At 39.8% G+C, this 20,529-nt stretch overlaps 1 protein-coding gene across 8 annotated transcripts in view; it reads left to right on the plus strand.

The window, feature by feature from the left end:
• Window positions 1-5,373: 5,373 nt before the first annotated feature.
• CSDE1 (cold shock domain containing E1) overlaps window positions 5,374-20,529 on the plus strand; it is a 34,161-nt gene continuing 19,005 nt past the window's right edge. The window contains exons 1-12 of one of the 8 annotated variants that reach the window (XM_061631920.1): window positions 5,374-5,464; window positions 9,222-9,616; window positions 10,263-10,422; window positions 12,526-12,675; window positions 15,280-15,478; window positions 16,996-17,105; window positions 17,458-17,550; window positions 17,982-18,079; window positions 18,657-18,738; window positions 19,154-19,282; window positions 19,426-19,551; window positions 19,829-20,041. In XM_061631920.1, the coding sequence (XP_061487904.1) occupies window positions 10,297-10,422; window positions 12,526-12,675; window positions 15,280-15,478; window positions 16,996-17,105; window positions 17,458-17,550; window positions 17,982-18,079; window positions 18,657-18,738; window positions 19,154-19,282; window positions 19,426-19,551; window positions 19,829-20,041 (1,326 nt within the window). In that variant the 5' untranslated portion in view covers window positions 5,374-5,464; window positions 9,222-9,616; window positions 10,263-10,296. Of the gene's footprint in view, window positions 5,465-9,221; window positions 9,617-10,262; window positions 10,423-12,525; window positions 12,676-15,279; window positions 15,479-16,995; window positions 17,106-17,457; window positions 17,551-17,981; window positions 18,080-18,656; window positions 18,739-19,153; window positions 19,283-19,425; window positions 19,552-19,828; window positions 20,042-20,529 lie in introns of those variants that run through there. The other 7 variants (XM_061631923.1, XM_061631921.1, XM_061631925.1 and 4 more) reach the window with 7 other exon arrangements.

The following is a 20,529-nucleotide window of genomic DNA, read 5'->3' on the forward strand; positions in this document are numbered from 1 at the left end:
ATTTTGGCCATAATGGATTGAATGTAATAAAAAAAAATAAACCTAGTAGATTGGTTAACCATTTAATTCTAACTGGCAAATACAACCATTTGTGACTGTACTGACAGACATTAAAAGAAAGTAGACTGATACATCTTGACTTCCTGTAGGGATACAGGAATGAAATAAATACAGAATGAAATAATATGGGAGAGAGAATCTACTAAAACAGATGGCAAGTATTTGCAAAACAAACATGTTTATTTCAGGTGACCACTGAGTTAAATTATCTTTTCCTGTTTTTAGGATGGCAAATGAGTTTCCTTTGTTCCCCAGCCTTTCCTCAAAGGTCTGGTTTTGTAAATAACCTGTTGCCTCCTTTCTCCCACAAATCAAGAATCAAGTTTGTCTGCATTTTTCATAAACATGCTGCCCATAGCTGAACATTGCTTTGCGATGATTAGGCCACTGCTGGAATCAAATAACTCCTTTGTTTTAGAAAACAGTAATTCAGTTAATAGCCCAAAATTGCACCTGCCTATTTGATATTGGTAGTCATAATGGCTTGGTCCTAAAAGTAGAGCGAGGTTGATTTGGCTCACAGAAATTAGTTGTTGTTTTTTATCCCCTTGTGGTGGCAGCCCTACACCCTTGAAAATCCCCTTCTGAAGGTTGGAGAACCATCCAGTGATGGGGGAGGGGGTATGAGAGGCTGCATTTGAAGAGGGAGTAGTTGGCAACCCTCCCATGAGTGTGCAAAAGTACCTTCTGCATGTACCTGATGAGCTTTGGATCCAGGCCACTGCTTTATTCACGAAAAGCACAGACTATGGGCTAGAAAAGTTGTGATTAGGATAGGGCATTACAACCTGCTTCAAGATAATTCACTGGCACAATAAGGGTGACCAGCACTATACCAACAGCAACCACTGCTGCTAAATATGGCATGGCAATATAATGCATAGCAGTCATAAAAAGTGAGTTTATGTGCTATCCTAAATCCAGTTAAGGTAGTCACATACCATATTTTGCTGCTGTGTGGTAATTATTATAATGGGGCTGCAACTATAATGCAATTCAGCAGGCTAAACTAGTCTGTCTTGCATTGTTTTATTTACTTTAGGGAGCTTTACTTCCCAGCATAGCTGTCAGAGTGGGATACCATGCAATATTACTGTTTTTTCTTTACACACAGACCACTCTGTGATATCACAGCTTGCATATCTTGGGGCACAGAATGCCCAGTTCTTACAGAAAAGGGAACTGGAGGCTTCTACAATTCCAGATACTTCTACAGATATTCTTTTGGGAAATGCCGGCAGCTACTCAGTGGGACTAAAAGGGTGGAGGCATTACACAGTTGCTAAAGCGCAAAAAGTTTCCAGCATGAATCCTGAGATATTAAGGCAGTTGTGTTTGTGGTGGCAAATAAAGGGGGATTTAAAACATGTCAGAGGACTAAATAATCTGAAATGTTTTAATTCCTCTTTTCCTGTCTCTGCTTACATTTCTTTGCCCCCATTTCTTGCACTCACCCATTCATGTGCCTTTTCTTTCCTCTGCTTGAAGCCATAGTTAACTCCCCCCCATTCTGGTTTGCATCACCAAGTATTTCTGCAGGGGCCTTAGGGCCTACCCAAGCAACCACTCCTCTGTGTGTTAATGAGAATCTCCACCTACTTAGATAGATTGCATAAGCTGTTTTGTATCTTCATATTGCTCAGCGGCTGAAATATCTTCTGCGGATCCAGGGGGAGGGGAAATGAGGGCAAAATGTGGGGTGTGAAAAAGAAGCACACAATGCTGAACTAGGGAAATTGAAAGTAGTTATTGGTTGCCAATGGCAAGCAGTTCCCAGTGCCTCTAGGCCAGCCTTTCCCAACTAGTGGGCCACCAGATGTTGTTGGACCACAATTCCCATCTTTCCTGACCATTGGCAATGCTGGCTGAGGCTGATGGGAGTTGTGGTCCAACAACATCTGGCGGCCCACTAGTTGTGAAAGGCTGCTCTAGGCTGTAAACCCTTATACGTCATTCTGAATTGGTTATAGTCTTCCCTCATCCATCATATATGAGGTGAAGGAAGTGGATACAGGGCTGGCCCAAGACATTTTGCTGTCTGAGCCGACAGCCCCCTTCAAATCCATGTACTAAAGCTGAGTAGAGTGGCAGGTGAATCTTCTACACTAGCAACAGGACAACACACTCCACTATATACCTGAAGGTAGCATGATACCTTAGGGGTCACAGGCCAGGTTACATGGCACATAAAGCCCTGTCAGTTCCCCACCCCTTAGCATTTGCTGCCTGCGGTGGTCCCTTGAAAGTGGGATCACCAAAACTCTTGTCACGTAGAACCCAGTGCTTATTTTCTAAAATGTGAAGCCTCTGACCTGGATGGAAATTACTCTCTCTATAATATTAGTCCTTATAGAACATCCTAGATGGGGGTGGTCTGGTGAAAGAAAGGCATCTTATTTTACATATGCAATGACTGAAACTTGATGAAGGAAACAGGCTTGTTATCTGAAGCCTAGGGTGGGATCTTAGGTTTTTAAAAAGTACATTATGACACAAGCCTGCTCCCTTACTCTAAGGTAACTGCCTATTCTTAATTGATTGCAAGAAGTCCTTTCTTCAACACAGCTTGCAGCAGAGGTGCTTGCTAGAAGTAATATGAAGGAGAGAATATGCCAATATGATCAACAAGCTAATATCAAAAGGCAAAGGTCTTAGAAAAGGTGGGGTGGTCCACTAATTCTTTCCTAATCCACTGTCATCTCTTCCCTTTGAGTGATAACTTTGATGTCAGCAAGACCATCAAGAACCCTCTGTGGGTCCTTCCTGTCCTTTAGCATATACTGCTTAATTAGAATCCAACCTTGGAATAAATATGGGGATTTGGGAAATACTTATGCATGAACATATAAAGCAGTCTTATAACAAGACCACCATCTAGTCCAGTATTTCTCCTGCAACTAGCGGCTGCCTTCTAAAATATGAGGCAATTAAGAATGAAAACAACAAACAAATCCTTGAGATACTATGGATTAAATCTGGTACTCTACTGTAGAGTTATGACCTCTTTTATTTAGTGAATCACATCTGCATGCCCAACATTGCTTGGAGGATGGCAACAAGGGAGAGGGCCTTCTCAGTGGTGGCCCCCAAATTATGGAATGATTTTCCTGACAAGGTGCACCTGGCACCAACAGTGTTATCTTTTCAGTGCCAGGTCAAGACTTTTATTTTTCCCAGGCATTTTAGCATGTGTTTCTAAATTGCTTTCTAAAAAATGTGTTCTTAAATTTGTATATTTGTTTTTAATGTTTTTAATTATTGTAAACCGCCTAGAGAGCTTCGGCTATGGGGCGGCATACAAATGCAATAAATAAATAAATAAATAAATAAATAAAGGAACCTTAAGGATTTATATACTGCTCTTCAGCCATACTTCCAGCCTCCAGGGTAGTTTACATTAAAAAAAACACCCCCCAAAGTATGAAATACAAATACGATCCTCACAAAATAATAAAATATAATAAAAAACAACAGTACAAGCTAAAAAATTTGAATCTACTCGAGCAGAACAAAAATGCCTTTGTCTGGTGCTGAAAATATACCAATGTGGGCACCAGGCAAGTCTTTTTACAGAGAGAATTCCACAAATAGGGTGCCTCACCTTACCAACAATGGCAGGGACACCAGGAGGAATTCTGGTGATGATGATGTAAATGCAAAGGCAGACCAATCTGAAAGTAAACGTTCCTCCAGGTTTCTTGATCCTAAGCCATTTTAAGACAAGTCAATGCCAGTTCACAAGTTTCCTTCACAATTCAGAAAATTAGGAGACAGGAAGAGAGAAGGCTGGACACCCAATTAAATGATCACATGAATGCTTCATAATACTCCTGTTTTGAATGTCACATCACAACAAATGATTAAGGAGGTATTTGATTCGGATATATCATAGTATGTAGAGTTGGAAGGGGCCGATAATGCCATTGAGACTACAAAACAGAGTGCTCAAATGGAGCACATTGCAGCTTATCTATTCTGTCTGCACTTACAAGGGCTGTCATCTTTTATTATTTTATTTATTTCATATACCTATGTGCCACTTAATACCAAACTGCTTGTAAGTGGTTTACAAAAAGAGAACAAATACAATATATAACAATGAAACTAAAAGACTACAGTACTAGATGAAAGAAGTAAAATCCCCAAAAATGAACATAACAGTACACTATGAAAACATATTTTAATTCTGATCATGTTCCTGAAATTTTAATTATGGAATAGCAGACAGAAATTTAACTGATGAAGTTTTTCCTGCTAAGAAGATGCAGCAATGAGAGATGCTTTTATCTATTGAGTTTCTCTCTGATATACAGTTATGAAATCAATGTGAGCCTTGCCAAGGGTTACAAGATCCAGAGGCTAGGCCTTTTTCTTTGCACAGCTGCACAGCTGCTGTGTTTAAACCTTCCATTAATCACCCTCAGATGTTGCATAGGTGTTTGTGAAATAAAAGGAGATGGATCTGAGGAAAAGTGAGGATCATCAGCCACCCAAATATATCTTTCTTGCAGCAGATCAGGTGTTTCTAGATTGGGAGAGGCATTTTGGACAATGTGCTTGCAATAATTAGATTTTGTGATGGGTGTAAATTAACAGCCTTTACGTTGGCTGACAGAAACATAACAGGTGAAGCTGATCCCTGCATGGAGCTGGTTAAAGCGTCCCCTGTTGAATCTGTTATGCAGCTGCTGAGAAAAACAGGAGGCTTGCAAAACAAATAAATAAATAGTGGTAATCTTCCTAGACCTGGATCTGAGCTTGTGAAAAAAGGCAGCGCTCAAGCTCTTTTTGTCTTAATAGGGATGGAGACCCTCCAGATGCTCCTGGACTTCATCTCCCATCTGCCCCAGCCAACATGGCCAATGGCCAGGGATGATGGGAGTTGGAGTCCATCAACATCTTGTGGTCCAGAAGTTCCCCATCCTCTGCTCTATAAGAATTGCACGGTCTACGACCTTCTGTAGAGGGTCTATTTTATAGTGTTTTGGTTGGTTTAAAATTGATCTTACTGTGTTGATTTGATTAGGTTCCTTCTACCTTCAGAGTTTAAGATTCTTGTTATACCTGTGCAGGTATACCTTTACGTATTTTGTAACGCTTTTGTAATTAACATGTTTAGTTGCGTATCGTAACATAACTCTGCATGAAAACCGCCTTAAGAGGGCCAGTCCCCCTGTAACTCTTTTAAAGGCATGGAAAGCCAAGGAGCGCATGCGCATTACGTTAGTCTTTAGCCCGAAGTCTCTCGGAGCCTGCGCTCCCACTTGCCTCGTTCGGCCTGGCTGCGCATGCGTGCATCCACCCTTCTTTTGCCCGTGAGTCTCGCGAGAAACCGGGATTTATTCCTACGTGCTGTGCCGTGCTGCTCATGGCAGCGCTGGAGCGGGGGCGCTGAGCTGTTGGGGTAAGTGGGGTGTCCCTGAGAGAAGGCCGGCCATCTCCCCTGTCCCCCGGCGCGACCCTGAGGATGGTGGACAGAGAGGGCTGAAATGGCTTGGAATGTTTCCTGTCACTCTGTCCCAGGGACCAACGGTCCAGTGCGGGTAGGACCCCTCCCCCACTCGCGTTGTGCCCGCTGATTTGGCAGACGGGCATGAAAAGAAAAAGGCGACAGAAGGAGCGTTGCAGGACCCTGCTGGCTTTCTTCCTTCTCTCTTTTCCTTTTTCTCTCCCACCCCCGTTTGTCTTCAGGCAGGGGGCTGGAGAGGGAGAACTAGTGGGCCCCAACCTCGACATCACTACGGTTCCCAATATGCACCGCGCGGCTTGCCATTTTCGCAGGGGCCGCTGGGGGGTTGAGTTTAGGGGCGCGGTGTTCTGGGTGGCAGTGGTGATGAAAAGCACTCCAACTCCCGGCGTGATGCCTGTAAGGGATCGGGTCACTAGGCCTTCTGGGGGATGCAGTCTTCGTGCCTTGCACTCGGCGGAGCGGAGTTAGCGATGGGAACCACCTCTCCCAGCATGCAGCGTGCGGGTGTAGGGAGGGGAAGAGGAGGTCAATCTTCCTTTGTGTGAGGGGGAGCGGTCGCCATTTTCCTTCTCTCTTTCTCCCTCCCCACTCCCACCCCACCACACACACACACCCCAACTTAGGGAGAGGGGTAAATAGCGGGCACGCCCCAGGCTCTTGAGGGGAATAACTTGTCCGTCTGAGTAACCGGCAACGGGGCTGCCCAGTGCTGGATTCCAATCTCGGCTTTCCCTTATTAGTATTTGGGCTGGGACCTGGGTTTCGCATCCTTTGCTATTCGGCTACAGACCCTGCCATCCTGAAATCGTCCCTCAGTAGCGGGAGCCACCATCTTGCAGTCTAAGAACCATGTGCTGTGGCTCGTCGCCGTTCTTAAATGCGATGCTGCGGCATGAGTGTGGAATGACCACCCATACCTCCTTTCGTTTCTGTGGGCAGCGTTGATGAAACCGACAAAACAGACTATTGTCTGGCATCACTCTGCAGTTGTCAGGAGTCCTTAACACTCCCGTTTGAATGCTAACCTTAAACTAGGCAATTACTTTAGCCACTTGCTGCAGTCTGCGAGTTTAAAGCCATTTTAATCCCACCTTTAGACCTCAGAGCAAATTTTTGAGGCTTACTTCAGTTAAGATTTTTTGGTACTGCTTAAACGTTTTACACTTCCATGTTGTGAACACTAAATCACATCTAACCTATAGACCACTTCAAGTATAAAGCCATCTTCATTCTATTGTTGATGAGCTTAATTTGATTGTGATTTAGTTTGTCTCCAGTGACTGTATACTTATTTACTTGGTTGGTTTACTCTGTGGCAAAGGAGTCTTGCTATATTTGCCAAAGCCATATTGAGTTACAGCCCAATCCTATGCATGTGCACTTGGGAGTAAGCACACTCAGTTCAATGGGCCCTTCTCCTGAGGAAGTATATGCATGATTACAGTCCAGTCCTACACATGTCTGTTCAGTGGGACTTGTACCTATGTAGATAGGTTTAGGATTGCATTCCCTTGTGTAGTTTCATTTAATGATAGCTGCCTCTGGGTTGCTTGTGGATTCTTCTGATCTTAATTGCCTATATTAGGCTTAGCTAATACTATGCAGTTCTCAAATAAATTAACCAGGACATACATCTTTAGTAGTTGTCTCTAGAAACACTGTAGCAATGAAGCTTGTTAGTGTTGCAATCCATAATATGGCTGCCACATCTTAAATCAGCTCTGTACAAAAAACTTGACCCATGTATCAACAAATGCAAAAAACAAAACAAAGCCCACTTTAGTCAAGGGGGGGCAAACACAACTAAACTTGCTTTTTACAGTGTTTAATTTGAGCTAACCCTTTGTGAATTCATGTGTTATCCCACTCTGCTGCATTGGAGGCTTGGCAGCTGCACTGGGTGTTTACCATTGGGAGGAGTATTTATAGCAGCTGAGCTGAAAAGTAAAGAATTTAAAGCACAGACATACACACTACTGATTTCACTGAAGTACTGTCTAATGCTTTAAAGCATTGGAGGAAAAATATTTTGCCATCAAACACAGGAAATACTTATATTTAAACTGATTTAGAAACAAGTCCCTCTGAACTTGGAGGAGGGGTGTTACTGCTTTGTAAAATATGCATAGGATTGGGCTTTAATGCCCTCTATAATCAGTGGAATTGGAACTCTGGTCTTAAGCATGTTTGTGTTGAAGTAAGAACCACCTGTTTTAGTTATATTTACTTTCACTGGTATGTACTTAGAGCACAGCCTAACAGCATTCTAAGTCTACACCAGCTAAGCTAATGTTTTGATCAAGCAGTTATGCTCTACTCTTACAGAAATGTTCAATCACTTTTTCCTGGATGCTGACCTTCCTCATTTTTTTTAGCTATGAGGGAAGTTAGGTATTCTTTTTTTGATTTACTAAAGTGTCTTGGTCTGTGTTTAACTATGCTAACTATGTATCAACAATAATATATGGAAATGCTTACTGTTGGAGAGCTGTCGTATTCCCCCCCCCAATAATATGTTGCCTTTTTCCAAAAAAAAAGTGGGGCAGGGAGGACTACAAAAGTATAGAAACAAATAAGTTTTCAAAGTCTAGTAAAGCCATTCACCCTCATTCATTCCTACTCCCTAGCTCTGTGTATTCCTCTCTGAAGATCATAACTCTAATTCACTTTCCTTCCCTTTGTGTTAGCTGGCTCAGCTGTTCCACAACATCATCCATTCTGTATTCCATGTCAAGTGGAGGTTGGATGCTGAAAAAAGTTATATCTGGAGTGAGATTTATCCATCCTTTATTACACCCTAAGCCTGCACATAGGAAAAGAAATATGTAGCTCCTTCATTAATGAGAAAATACATGGAAAATTCTATTAAAGTTCCCAAATCCCAGAAGGGATGTCCTTGGCGTATGGAATACACTGTTAATTCCTTGTGCATAGGGTTTGGAAACATTCAAATACCCAAATTTAAATGTAATTTCTGAATTTGTCTTCTCTCCTAACCTGGAGGCTCAGAATGAAGAACAAATTGAAACAAAATTATACTTGCATGTTCCAACTCTTAAATCTTTTGGCAGTGATCATTGGTATTAGCACAGATAACGGCAAGGGTTGGCTTGGAGAAGCAACTTATACTTAGTTTTTGTACTTGCTACATTGTTATGCTTATTAGTCATATTATGTGATAGGTTGAAATATTTCAGCTTGTCAATATCAACATTTTCACATGCTTTCCAGAAAAGTATTATTGTAGAGAAGTTCCTTTTGGAAAGGAATAGACATTCCAAATACGTTTCTTCATATTTATGGTTATTCTTGTTTGTCTCTTGTCTTTGTTCTTTGAAGCATCAGATGGAATTTATATTCTAATTGTGAAAATGTCCATGAATAATATCCATATTTATAAAAATATTGAAACTGAATAAGAAGGCCTGGTCAGTATGTAAACATTATCATTTACTAGTATGTTTTGATAAGCTAGCCAGATTTTATTCTTTGTGCAATGACAACATTTGCAGTTTGGGATTGCTGTTTAGTAAAAAAAAAAAAAGGTGAAAGATTTCTTAAGGTATCAGTAAAACCTTGGAGATTTGTGAGAAGGATCTGCTCAGAGGAGTGGGATCACGTATTTTAAGTGTATAAAATATGTCTAAAAGTTGTGGTATAATGGAGTTCTTCTTTGTCTTTTTCCCTCCAGTATGAAGTGTAACAGAACAGAATTTACCACCTGAAACTGCTGCTTCAAGTTCAGATCAGGAAAGGAACTCGCCACATCGTAACAACAAAACATAACAAGACCAAAGAAGAGTAAACTTTACACTGAAGACACAACACTTGATCTGAAACAAGAAGTTTGTGCCTACTCAACAGCTTCAAAAGAGCACGTCCCAACGCTGCTAGTAGTCTTTGTTTTCTTCAGTGCTGTGCTGAAACTGCCCAGTACAGCACCAGTTATTCCTTCTTAGCTTGATAGATCACTTGTCTCTTGCTATCTTTTTTTTAACAATAGCAATCTTCAAAATTTGAAACGTGTGCTGAAACGAAGAATCGGCGAATACTACTGAAAGTGCAATATTAGAATATCACTGCGAGGTTGGTGCCTGTACTTGTTAAAATAATAATAGATTCTTTGAATTAAAACTACTATTTGCCATGAGTTTAAAAAATGCTTTTGTTTAAATCCCAACTGCCTTCATTTGGTCAGAATATCAAAGCAAAGTTAACATCTGGCTACGGCACTTAGCTTGTAAAATGATTCAGGTTCATCAGTATTGCCATTGGGTTGGATTTGCTGAGCTAACCATGGAATGCATTCTTACAATTTTAGCTATTTCATTAAGCTTTCTGCTACTATTTTCCAGTTTCTTACTTTTGAAATCAGTTTACTCTAATGCTATAAGTCTGGATCTCAAACTTTCTCCATATCCTTCTCCCAGTTACTGCTATCGGTCAGTGAGTCTCCATTTCATAAGCTGGTAGGTTTAAATGTTAATTGTCTGTTATAAGGACAGCTGAATTAATAGTAACCATGAGTTCAGATGGCAGCCAGCTTCTACTCTCCATTTCAGAACCGCTCTGAGGTAAAATAAAGCTATTAAATGCTTCTTTAACTAGCACATCAATCCCTTCTTGTTTAATGTGTTAGGAGGCTGCCAGAATGGCAGCTTCTTTTAATGACACTGGATAAGTGGCAGATATACATTGACAAGGTTGTCTTGTTTGATTTTGTTATATGCAGCATTATAAAATTAAGTTGAAACAGGCGTAAAAATATGGCAAGCACCTGGAAAGAATTTGTTGAATTTTCCATGCCGTCTTCTCCCCCTACTGCATACGTTAGTGCCAACCTGGGCAATGCATCTCCAGTCGGACTGAATTTATCACCTTATGGCCAATCAGTAAGTTCTTTTGCCATACTAGCAATATTCTTAAGGGTAAAGCCAGCTCAGATGGTGTTATGCATCAACCTCCTTTGAGCAAAAATAAATTTTTAAAAAGTGGCCTGTTTACCGATTACTAGTAAAAATGTCTGCTCATTTTGGGACCTCTTTTATCAAATGAGGCATTTGATAACCTTGCCAAAGTGCAGTGAGCAGGCTAAAACATTCTTAATTTGACAGTTTCAGTTTGAAAATCATTTCACACTCACCCCTCATTCCCAATCATTCTTTTCATTGGTCATTGTACCAGGCCTAGTTCCTGTTCCAGGCCAATTGGTTACCTCTCCAGCTGTTTAAAAACAAAACTATCCCAATGCATAGAGATGTTTGGATTTCTTTTATTATTTCTCTGGAAAACACTAAAACAGAGAGATCCAAATCCTCTTAAATACTGCCAAAGGCAGAAGATTCAAATTTTTGGAGTCTCTTTTTGAAAGTAAGCAGAGTACACATCTGCCAAACCTCCTTGTATGTGAGAACTCGCATTTCTAGCTGAAATTCAATTGATAGCTAGTTATTTGAAGCATGTCCATCATGGCCCTTGACATGAACATTGCTCAGGGTTCTCCCAACAAGCCTGTAAGATTGGTGAGTAACTACCTATTTGGGTAAGTTCTTAAGTTTAAGTTGATGTACTTGAGAGACAATGTATTTTTGTTCTCATGCCTAGCATATTTTAGTGGTGGTGAGGGGGCTGTCTTAAAACTTGTGAAGGCTTGGTTATTGCTGAAAAATGAAGCAGAAGAGTACTTAGAATACCATAAATCATATAAGGCAAGTTTCTCGAGCCTCAAATTATTTCAGAATAATTGAGGACTGTGCAATTGGACTTTTTAAAGTGTCGCCCAGGGAAGGACTATAGCTCAGTGGTAGAGAGCAATATTTTTTATGCACAAGGTCTTAAATTCAATCCTAGGCATCTCCAGTGAAAAAATCTCTTAACAGAACTGGGAAAGGCCTTTGCTTTAAATTATAGTCAGTAGCTGCTGCTCAATAATACTGGGCTAGATGGACCAATGGTCTGACTCTGTATGCAACTTTATATTCTTAAAACAAGGAAAATCCCAGTATATAGACTTTTAAAATCTCTTGTACATTGCCCTAAAAACTAAAAATTACTCATCAGTGTATGAACTGGTCTTTTCTGCATCATGGATTTGACATAGGAAACAATAAACCAGCAACTGTTCATGAATACAATACTGGTGTAACATGCATAGTAGAGGCCATAAATTGTTGCTATAGCAATTTCACTTGAGTTCATCTCTGTGCAATACAGTTGATGTTTGGTTAATTTATTAAATAAAGGAGGGGGAGAACTGAGACCTGCCATTATCCTGCTGCCGCTATTCCTGAGATGGTCCTAAATTCAGTTAAGGACCAGTTTGGAAGTACTCATTACCTGAAATTCAGGTACTATTCTCTGTTTTCCAAATCATGAGAATGAAAGAAAGGAGTGGCAATCTCCTAAAGTCTTAAGTGTTAATGAATGTTATGTTAACAATGTTAAATTCCAGTTTATAAACTATTACTGTGTGAACGTACTTACTCTCTAGAGTCTGCTGAAATATGTCACAGGCATAAGTGAGCACTTTATTTAAAACTTAAAGATTTCTGCTACTAAAACAGAACCCCTGTGTAACTAGCAGGTTTTCTGTGTCCCATTAAAAGTACCAGTTCTTTTAAAATTGGAAAGCAGAAAAATAAAATGCCATGTTATCTGGACATATTCTTTGCTGCAGTGCAAGAGCATGCAAAATGTGACAACTGTTGGCTCAATCCATTATTCAGTTCTTTCCAGAGACATTTCTCCCTTGTGATAACTTTTGTGCAAGAGCTGGTCAGAGTCCGGGTAGTATGAACAACCCAGAGCATTGTTGGAGAGGAATTGACCTAGAAATCGTGCTTGCTAATACAGTTTATACTGTAATCCTATTGGAAATTTGAATTGATTGCTTTTGACTTCCAGCTCTCTTGAGACATGGAATATGATATTGACTTGGATGTATTTAAAGATGTGCTAACTATTGACTAGTTATACTGTGTACTATGTTATCACAGCTGTATGAGATGGAGAACCATTATACTGTGTCATCAGATCCTCTCCCCCCTCCTGCAGCTCCCCCTCCTTCTCATCCTTTACCTTTCTCTTCATCTTCTACTTCATCCGGGTCTAAAAAACAGAAGAGGACCCCTCTTTATCAGAGATCTGTAAGTCAGGGCAGCAGTTGACAGACTTGTAATCTTAGCATGGGTGTCCTTAGCACTTTTTTCTGCGTATGTTCTAACTTCTAACTTCAATGGTATTAAATCTCAACAGGTTAAAGGAAAAAATTCCTCCTGAACCAGCTGGAAATCTTGCTGGATTTTTAAAGTGTGCTTTCCTGTATCTGTTTCAGAAACTTAATGAAAGTCTGGTTGTCTGTGAATTTGCAACTTCATTTTAAGCATTCTGAGATGTTGGTAGAATTTATCTTGCCTGCTGATAGGTGTGAGCATGCTCAACTAGGTTATTCTCCTAAATCTATAAAAAATGACATAGATATAAATTCTACTTGACGCACTTGTACTAGGAAACAGTTTGTAACAAGCGCCATCCCAAGATGCATTAATTTCTGGGTAAGGAATTGTTGCATCTTATGTTGCCAATAATGATTTACATTATGTCTGCATGTTTGTTTTTGTTGGTGTTTGTGTAAGGGTTTTCTGTTCTTGTTTCTTTGTGAGAAGAGAAATTTCCACTATTCTGTATTTCATAATGTTATATTAGTGCCTGTACTAGTTGGCAAAAAGCAAACACCTCTTATGTTTCAGACCTTTTCTGTACTTGCTTGCTGAGAAATCCCATTGAGTTCAGTGGACCTTGCTGCTACGTAAATGTGCATATGAGGTTTGCCCACATGCATCTCTAAAAGCTGCATGTGGGATTAGAACCAAGCATTGTCAGTGAAGGGTAGGTCAAAAGTTTACTCTGGCTGATAACAAATTGCATTATTACCAGTATAGCGAGTAAAGGATCTATTCTGTCATAACTTTGCTGTTAGAGTATTGTTTCAAGAGCTTCTTACACTTGGAACTTTTGTATACTTAAAATTTCTGCAACAGAGCCAGTTAAACTGAGTTCTGAATCTTAGCAAGATGGAGGGACTGTGGGTTGGTGGTTTCAGAGTTCAGGTCAGTTGCCTGCTTTGGATGGGGTTGTACTCCCTCTGAAAAAGCAGGTCCGTAGTCTGGGGGTGCTCCTGGATCCATTCTTGTTGCTAGAGGCCCAGGTGACCTCAGTGGCTAGGAGTGCCTTTTACCAGCTTTGGCTGGTAAGACAGCTGTGGTTGTTTCTGGATTGGGATAGCCCAACCGCTGTTGTCCATGCACTGCTAACTTCCAGGCTGGATTATTGTAATGTGCTGTAGGTGAGGTTGCCCTTGAGGTTGGTCTGGAAGCCTCAGCTGGTGCAAACTGTGGCGGTACAACTGCTCACTGAGGCAGGGTATTGCCAGCATGTCACCCCACTGCTGAAAGAATTGCAATGGCTGCCCATTAGCTACTGAGCCAAGGTCAAGGTTCTAGTTTTGGTGTACAAAGCCCAGGATACCTGAAAGATCGTCTTACCCCTTATATACCCAGTCAATCACTACGCTGTACTGGTGGGGGCCTCCTGCAGATACCATCTTATCAGGAGTCCGTTCCGCACAACATAGGAAGTGGACCTTTAGTGTAGTGGCACCTGCCTTTTGGAATTCCCTCCCCTTAAATATTAGACAGGCACTATCTCTGTTATTTTTTTGGCACCTATTGAAGACCTTCCTCTTTCAACAAGCCTTTTATATAGAGACCGTATCCCAGTCTGTGTCTGTGTTGGAATTGCATTTTAAGATGTTTTTAAAGCTTTTTTTTTAAAAGATGTTTTTAAAGCTGTTTTGTTTTAATATATTTTAAAGTCTGTTTTTAAGATGTGTTTTTGTTTGCTGCCCTGGGCTCCTACTGAGAGGAAGTGTGAGAAATAAATTTAATAAATAATAATAAATTAATTAATTAAAACTCTAGGGAGCCATTAAGTGTGCTTTCTTAAACAGATACACAGGAAACAGCAGCATATGTATAAAATATGTAGCTTCAAAAATGCATGATTTTGACAGTGTCTTGCCTTGAACCTTTTGACTTGCATGATATGTTCAATGATTCTTCTAACAGTAAATGTTAAACAGTGCCTAATACTAACTTCTCTGGGTTTGATCTAACTTAAGATAGTAAAATTATTTTAAAAGCACATTTTTTATTTGTTAGAATCTTAATGAGAACCTAGTGGGTCAGTCTTTTGTCTTTTTTTGTGGAGTTATCCATTTGTGGATAGAGAAGGTGCATTTAAGCTGAACGAGTATAGCATTCAATGATGAAACTTCATAAAGTATTAGGCCTCCAGCTAAACTTAAGGATAGAGAAGGGACAAAAGGAAATGCCTTTGGGATTAGATTTGTCAGTAACCTTTTTGTCTTTGCTTTTAGTGGCCTTTGGCAAAAGCAAGTATACTCTACAGACTATGATTGAGTACAGCATTAACTTTATTCTGTATGTAATGGGGAAATATAGTGTTATTAACTACATATAGGCAACTCTTACAGAGGGTAGATATGGTTTAGCTACTGATGGATGTCAGGTAGACAAGTATCATACAAGATGAGCCTTAGCTGCTAGAAACCTACTTGCGTCTCTGATGCTCTTTAATACATAATATGTATTTTGTGTTACCTTAAGTAAGAATACAAAGGAAATGGACATTGCTCTTGGAGGATTTCACAAGTTACCTTTTGCTTTCAGATGAGCTTTGATCCAAACCTTCTCCATAACAATGGACACAACGGATACCCCAATGGTACTTCTGCAGGACTGCGTGAAACGGGGGTTATTGAAAAACTGTTGACCTCCTATGGATTCATTCAGTGTTCAGAACGGCAAGCTAGACTGTTCTTCCACTGTTCACAGTATAATGGCAACCTACAGGAGCTTAAAGTGGGAGGTAATTAATCTGGTGGAATTCTCTGGTTTCATAACTGAGACTCTCTCCACTTGCGTGACAAGGATTAGCAGCTCTTAACACTAGAGATGTCTAGTCAGTAGTGGTTAAACTAACAGTTAAGAGAACTTGCTATATGGATATGCCTAAAATGGTATATTAAGAAGGATCTTCTAGAGAGTGGTTCTACACACTCTGTTCTGGAAGGTTCTCATCTTCTTTGAAAGCACATCCAGGGTTTCTCAGTGTAATGACAGAAAAGCTTGCTCATCACTAACAATCATATAGGCTCCTTATCAGAGTGAGATAAGGGCTTGTGTTAACTCCCTTGTGCACCAACTTCACGGGTCTGCATATTTGTTTTTAAGTGCAATAAAGTGCTGGTTTTGACTTTAAAAGCCCTAAATGGAATGGGGCCAGGTTATCAGAAGGACTTCTTTCTTCCATAATAATATAGAATCCTGCCCGAGAACTGAGGTCTTTCACAGAGACCCTTTTCACTGTCCCTTCAACAATTTCATCAAGTGACAGTGTGTGAGGACCAATTCTAGGGTGGCCCTGCCTCTAGAACTCTGTCTCCCAGGTGATCTTTAACTGCTTGTGTTTAGGAAGGTAGTTAAAACTTTTCTATTTAATCAGACCTTTGTGCTCCTCTTCTTTAGCTGCTGTGAGTTTTACTGTTTTCTAATGTTTGTATTTCTATTGTACACTAATCTCAGGGATGAAGAGTATGATATAAATGATGTAAAATAAATGCATTTCCCTCTGCACTGTGTAGCTACAGGAGGCTATTGTTGACTGCAGTTCCCATCATCCCTGGTCATTGGCCATGCTGGCTGGGGCTGATGGGAAGTGATGTCCAATATCACCTAGAGGGCCTCAGATTTCCTGTCCTTGATGCAGGGCAGCAATAAGGCCCAATCTGTGAGTCCTTGCATTGAGTTGACTAAGAACATAAGAGTCCTGCTGGATCAGGACAAAAGCCCATCCAATCCAGCATTCTTTTCTCACAGTGGCCGACTAGATGCCTTTGAGAAGTCTAGAATTTGCCTTAGCTTCTTACAACACTTAGATGTGTTTTGGTAGACAAAGCAGTTGAAAAAAAGACTTGGATGTCAGAAAGTTTTGAAACCAGTGGACTAGAAGAATGGGATATGAATGCAGTACAGAAAGAACATGTCATTTTGACTGAGTTCATAAGCTATTTGCTGACTGAGGAGAAGACAGTCATGTTTCAAATTGTTATTTTGATGTTTGAGTGCATGACAAAGATAAATGTCACAGACAGATCCAGGGAATCCCTTAACTTGCAAGCAAGACAGTGAGACCTTTTGTAGCTTGTGAGATTTTGTGTCATTTAAGCATGCAAATGTAAGACTGTTTTGAGTCAGTGTAATATTGGAGATTGGGAGGGCTGTCTGAAGATAGGAAAAGCTGTGCTGTGCTTGAGAATTATCCTAGTTAAGTGCAAAAGATCTGTAAAGTCCTGTGTAATAGGTATGACTTCAATTGCTTTACAGATGATGTTGAATTTGAAGTATCTTCCGACCGGCGAACTGGAAAACCAATTGCTATTAAACTGGTGAAGATAAAAACAGAAACATTACCTGAAGAGCGAATAAATGGACAAGTTAGTGGCTATGATTAGTTTTTTCCATGCATGCCATTTGCATCTGCTGTGGTCAGACAAACAAGGGCAGAGTTGAGTGTAGCATGCCTCTCCTTGATTGCATAGAAATATTTTTCTCAAATTTATTTTTTTCCACTTGTTTTGGCAAGCACGTATAAATTGGGGTTTTACCTAACCAAGAACAATTCTTACAGTTAACAAAAGTACTGTAAGATATAAGCTTTGCAGCATGGCATACTGTTGTGGGTTACCTGTAAAGTGCATCCCCAAGTGTATTATAGAAAACTTAACAGTCTGATGCATAATGCTGCCTCTGGAAATAATTAGCAATGGATTTTTTTTTGACTGGTAGGTTGTGTGTGCTGTTCCTCACAACTTAGAGAGTAAGTCTCCAGCTGCCCCGGGTCAGAGTCCAACAGGGAGTGTATGCTACGAACGTAATGGGGTAAAACTTATGTATTTACTTAAACTTTTTGACTGATCCTCCAATATGATTTAAACTAAAATACTTGCCAGAATAGACAGTTAAAAAAACTGTACTTGCTTTAAAAAGTTAATTTAAATTGCTAAAATATGTTTATTAAAACGTATTTATTGAAATAGAAAAACATCTGACTTCATATGTTGACTGTAATTCTGAAATACTTTCACAACTTCAGTCTAGAATTATATGGCTAGTTAAACTAAAGTAGAAAAGTTAACTGTTTACTAAAATCTTCACTGTGACTATTTTTAGTTTTATTAAATGCTAAACATAATGTGGCAAATGTTCTACACACGTCCCAAGTTCTAAAACACAGACATTTAAACTAACCAGGACTTTATAATTTCTCTGGTCTTAGCAAAATATTAATGATATCAAATTCTATTTCACAGGAAGTGTTCTACTTAACATATACCCCAGAAGATGTTGAAGGAAATGTACAGCTGGAAACTGGAGATAAAATAAACTTTATTATTGATACAAATAAACAGTAAGTTAATACCTTGTAACGGAATGAATCTGTTGGCTCAAGTACTAAAGCTCTCCAGAAACTAGTGTTGCTACTTTGAGTTGGAGCTTGCTTAGCAAAGTATGCCAGTGGCCTCTCAAACCACAGTAGAGTTTCTGAAGATGTTTGGAGCAGTTACTAAAATTAATCATCAATGTTCCTTTTTTGCTTTCACTGACAATGGATAATCCTCAATGCAGATCTCTAATAGGAAACCTTTTCGTTAAACATAACATTGGAATGTGTATTTTAAATAAAGATAAGGTAGGAGTGTGATGTTTCCTTTCTAAAATAACCTTGTAACAAAAGTGGACTTGTGCTATTCCACAGCTTGTAAAATAGGATCTTTCATATTAAATAGATAGGGTGATCCATTGCTGCACACGCTCACACAACATGTCTCTTTCCCTCCTCCCCACATCTGCTCTGGTGAGATGGACACATTTGGATGTTACTAAAAAAAAATTCAATAATCATTCTCCTTAGCTGGCCCTATTGTGATAAAACGTTGAATTAGATTTTCCTTGTGTCGGTCTTAGTCTTATCTTTTTCCCCCTAGTACTGGTGCTGTAAGTGCTCGTAACATTATGCTGTTGAAAAAGAAACAAGCTCGATGTCAAGGAGTAGTTTGTGCCATGAAGGTAAGTTAACACTTTGGTACTTTTTGAAGATAAGAACTAGGTCTCCTCGCTACATGCCCTTTTCCTTATAAAGAAAGCTATGAAACTTCTCTGGAGGAGATGGTGTGTAGACTTATTCCAGATTCCAGTACTTCTGAGGCTGAAATCCCATGTATGCTTGCTTAGGTGTAGGTCCCATTGAACTGGATTTTGCAACTGAGAGATCAGGCATTGGGTTGGGCTTTATGTATTTCATCCATGAAGCTTATCAAAAGTTTCTTTATATACACATTTTGTAGCTGTACAGGTTTCTAAAGCTGTGTTGTTTTTCTTTGACTGTGAGCTACGTAAAAAATTCTTAATCCACGTAGGAGCTGTTAAGTGGATGTATATCAAAGCAACATCTCTTTGCTAAATGATCATGTTTTCTACCTAGGAAGCCTTTGGATTCATTGAAAGGGGTGATGTTGTAAAGGAGATATTCTTTCACTATAGCGAATTTAAAGGTGACCTAGAAGCCTTACAGCCTGGTGATGATGTGGAGTTCACAATCAAAGACAGAAATGTAAGACCAAATTTCTTAAATCCTAGGTTTGTGATGTTAAAGGTACTTCCTTAAATGTCTTCATTGTATCTGCATATGCATGATATTGCTGGTCCTTGTACTACTTCGTCAGTTGACTATTTGACTTAATTTTCTGCTCATAGGGTAAAGAAGTTGCAACTGATGTAAGACTTTTGCCTCAAGGAACTGTTATTTTTGAAGATATCAGCATTGAACACTTTGAGGGAACAGTAACCAAAGTAATTCCAAAAGTACCCAACAAAAATCAGGTAACCATGTCTTAATTATTCAAGATTGTGTACAGAAATGTTTCCATTTAAGCTCTTTGATAGCTTGTGGGACTGAGTAAACTCAGAAAAGGAAAGAATTTGGGGAAAGCATTAGTGGAAGAGGGGTCAGATCAGGATTAGGGCTTGGTGGGGAAAGTTTTATGGAAATCATTGGGAGCTACAATGAAAGTTGGAACTTGGGCTGGTCTCAGTTAGTGTTTTAATATTGTACAGTCCTGAAAAACTCTAATATGAACTTCTTTTGTACTGTGATCAGAATGACCCCTTACCTGGGCGTATAAAAGTTGACTTTGTGATTCCTAAAGAACTTCCATTTGGAGACAAAGATACAAAATCAAAGGTGACACTGTTGGAAGGAGACCACGTGCGATTCAACATTTCAACAGATCGTCGTGACAAATTGGAACGAGCCACTAATATTGAAGTTCTTCCCAATACTTTCCAACTCACTAATGAGGCTAGAGAAATGGTAAATATAATTATACATGTAATGAGGCTGCATCCTGTGCAGGAGTAAGCCCTATTGCCTTACAGATGTCTACTCTGAAGCAAGTGTTTTGTGCAGAGAGATTGGACATAATTAATATTGTATGGTGGTCATTTACTTTATTCATCGCTAGAATTTGAAGCAAAATTATTATTATTATTATTTCGTTTCATTTCTAGACCGCCCATAGCTAATAGCTCTCTGGGCGGTGTACAAAACTGGATTAAAATACAATAATATAATAAAATCAATAACACATAGCAGCAAGTTAACTAACAAAAAATTAAACGTAAAAACATTAAAATGCCTGGGAGTATAGCCAGGTCTTAACCTGGCGCCTAAAAGAAAGTACCGTAGGCGCCAGGCGTATCTCCTCAGGTAAGCTGTTCCAGAGTTCGGGGGCCACCACAGAAAAGGCCCCAGATCTAACAACATTCCTCCGGGCTTCCTGATGAGTTGGTACCCGGAGG

The sequence above is a fragment of the Rhineura floridana genome, chromosome 6 (assembly GCF_030035675.1).
Source record: "Rhineura floridana isolate rRhiFlo1 chromosome 6, rRhiFlo1.hap2, whole genome shotgun sequence".
NCBI classification, from domain to species: domain Eukaryota; kingdom Metazoa; phylum Chordata; class Lepidosauria; order Squamata; family Rhineuridae; genus Rhineura; species Rhineura floridana.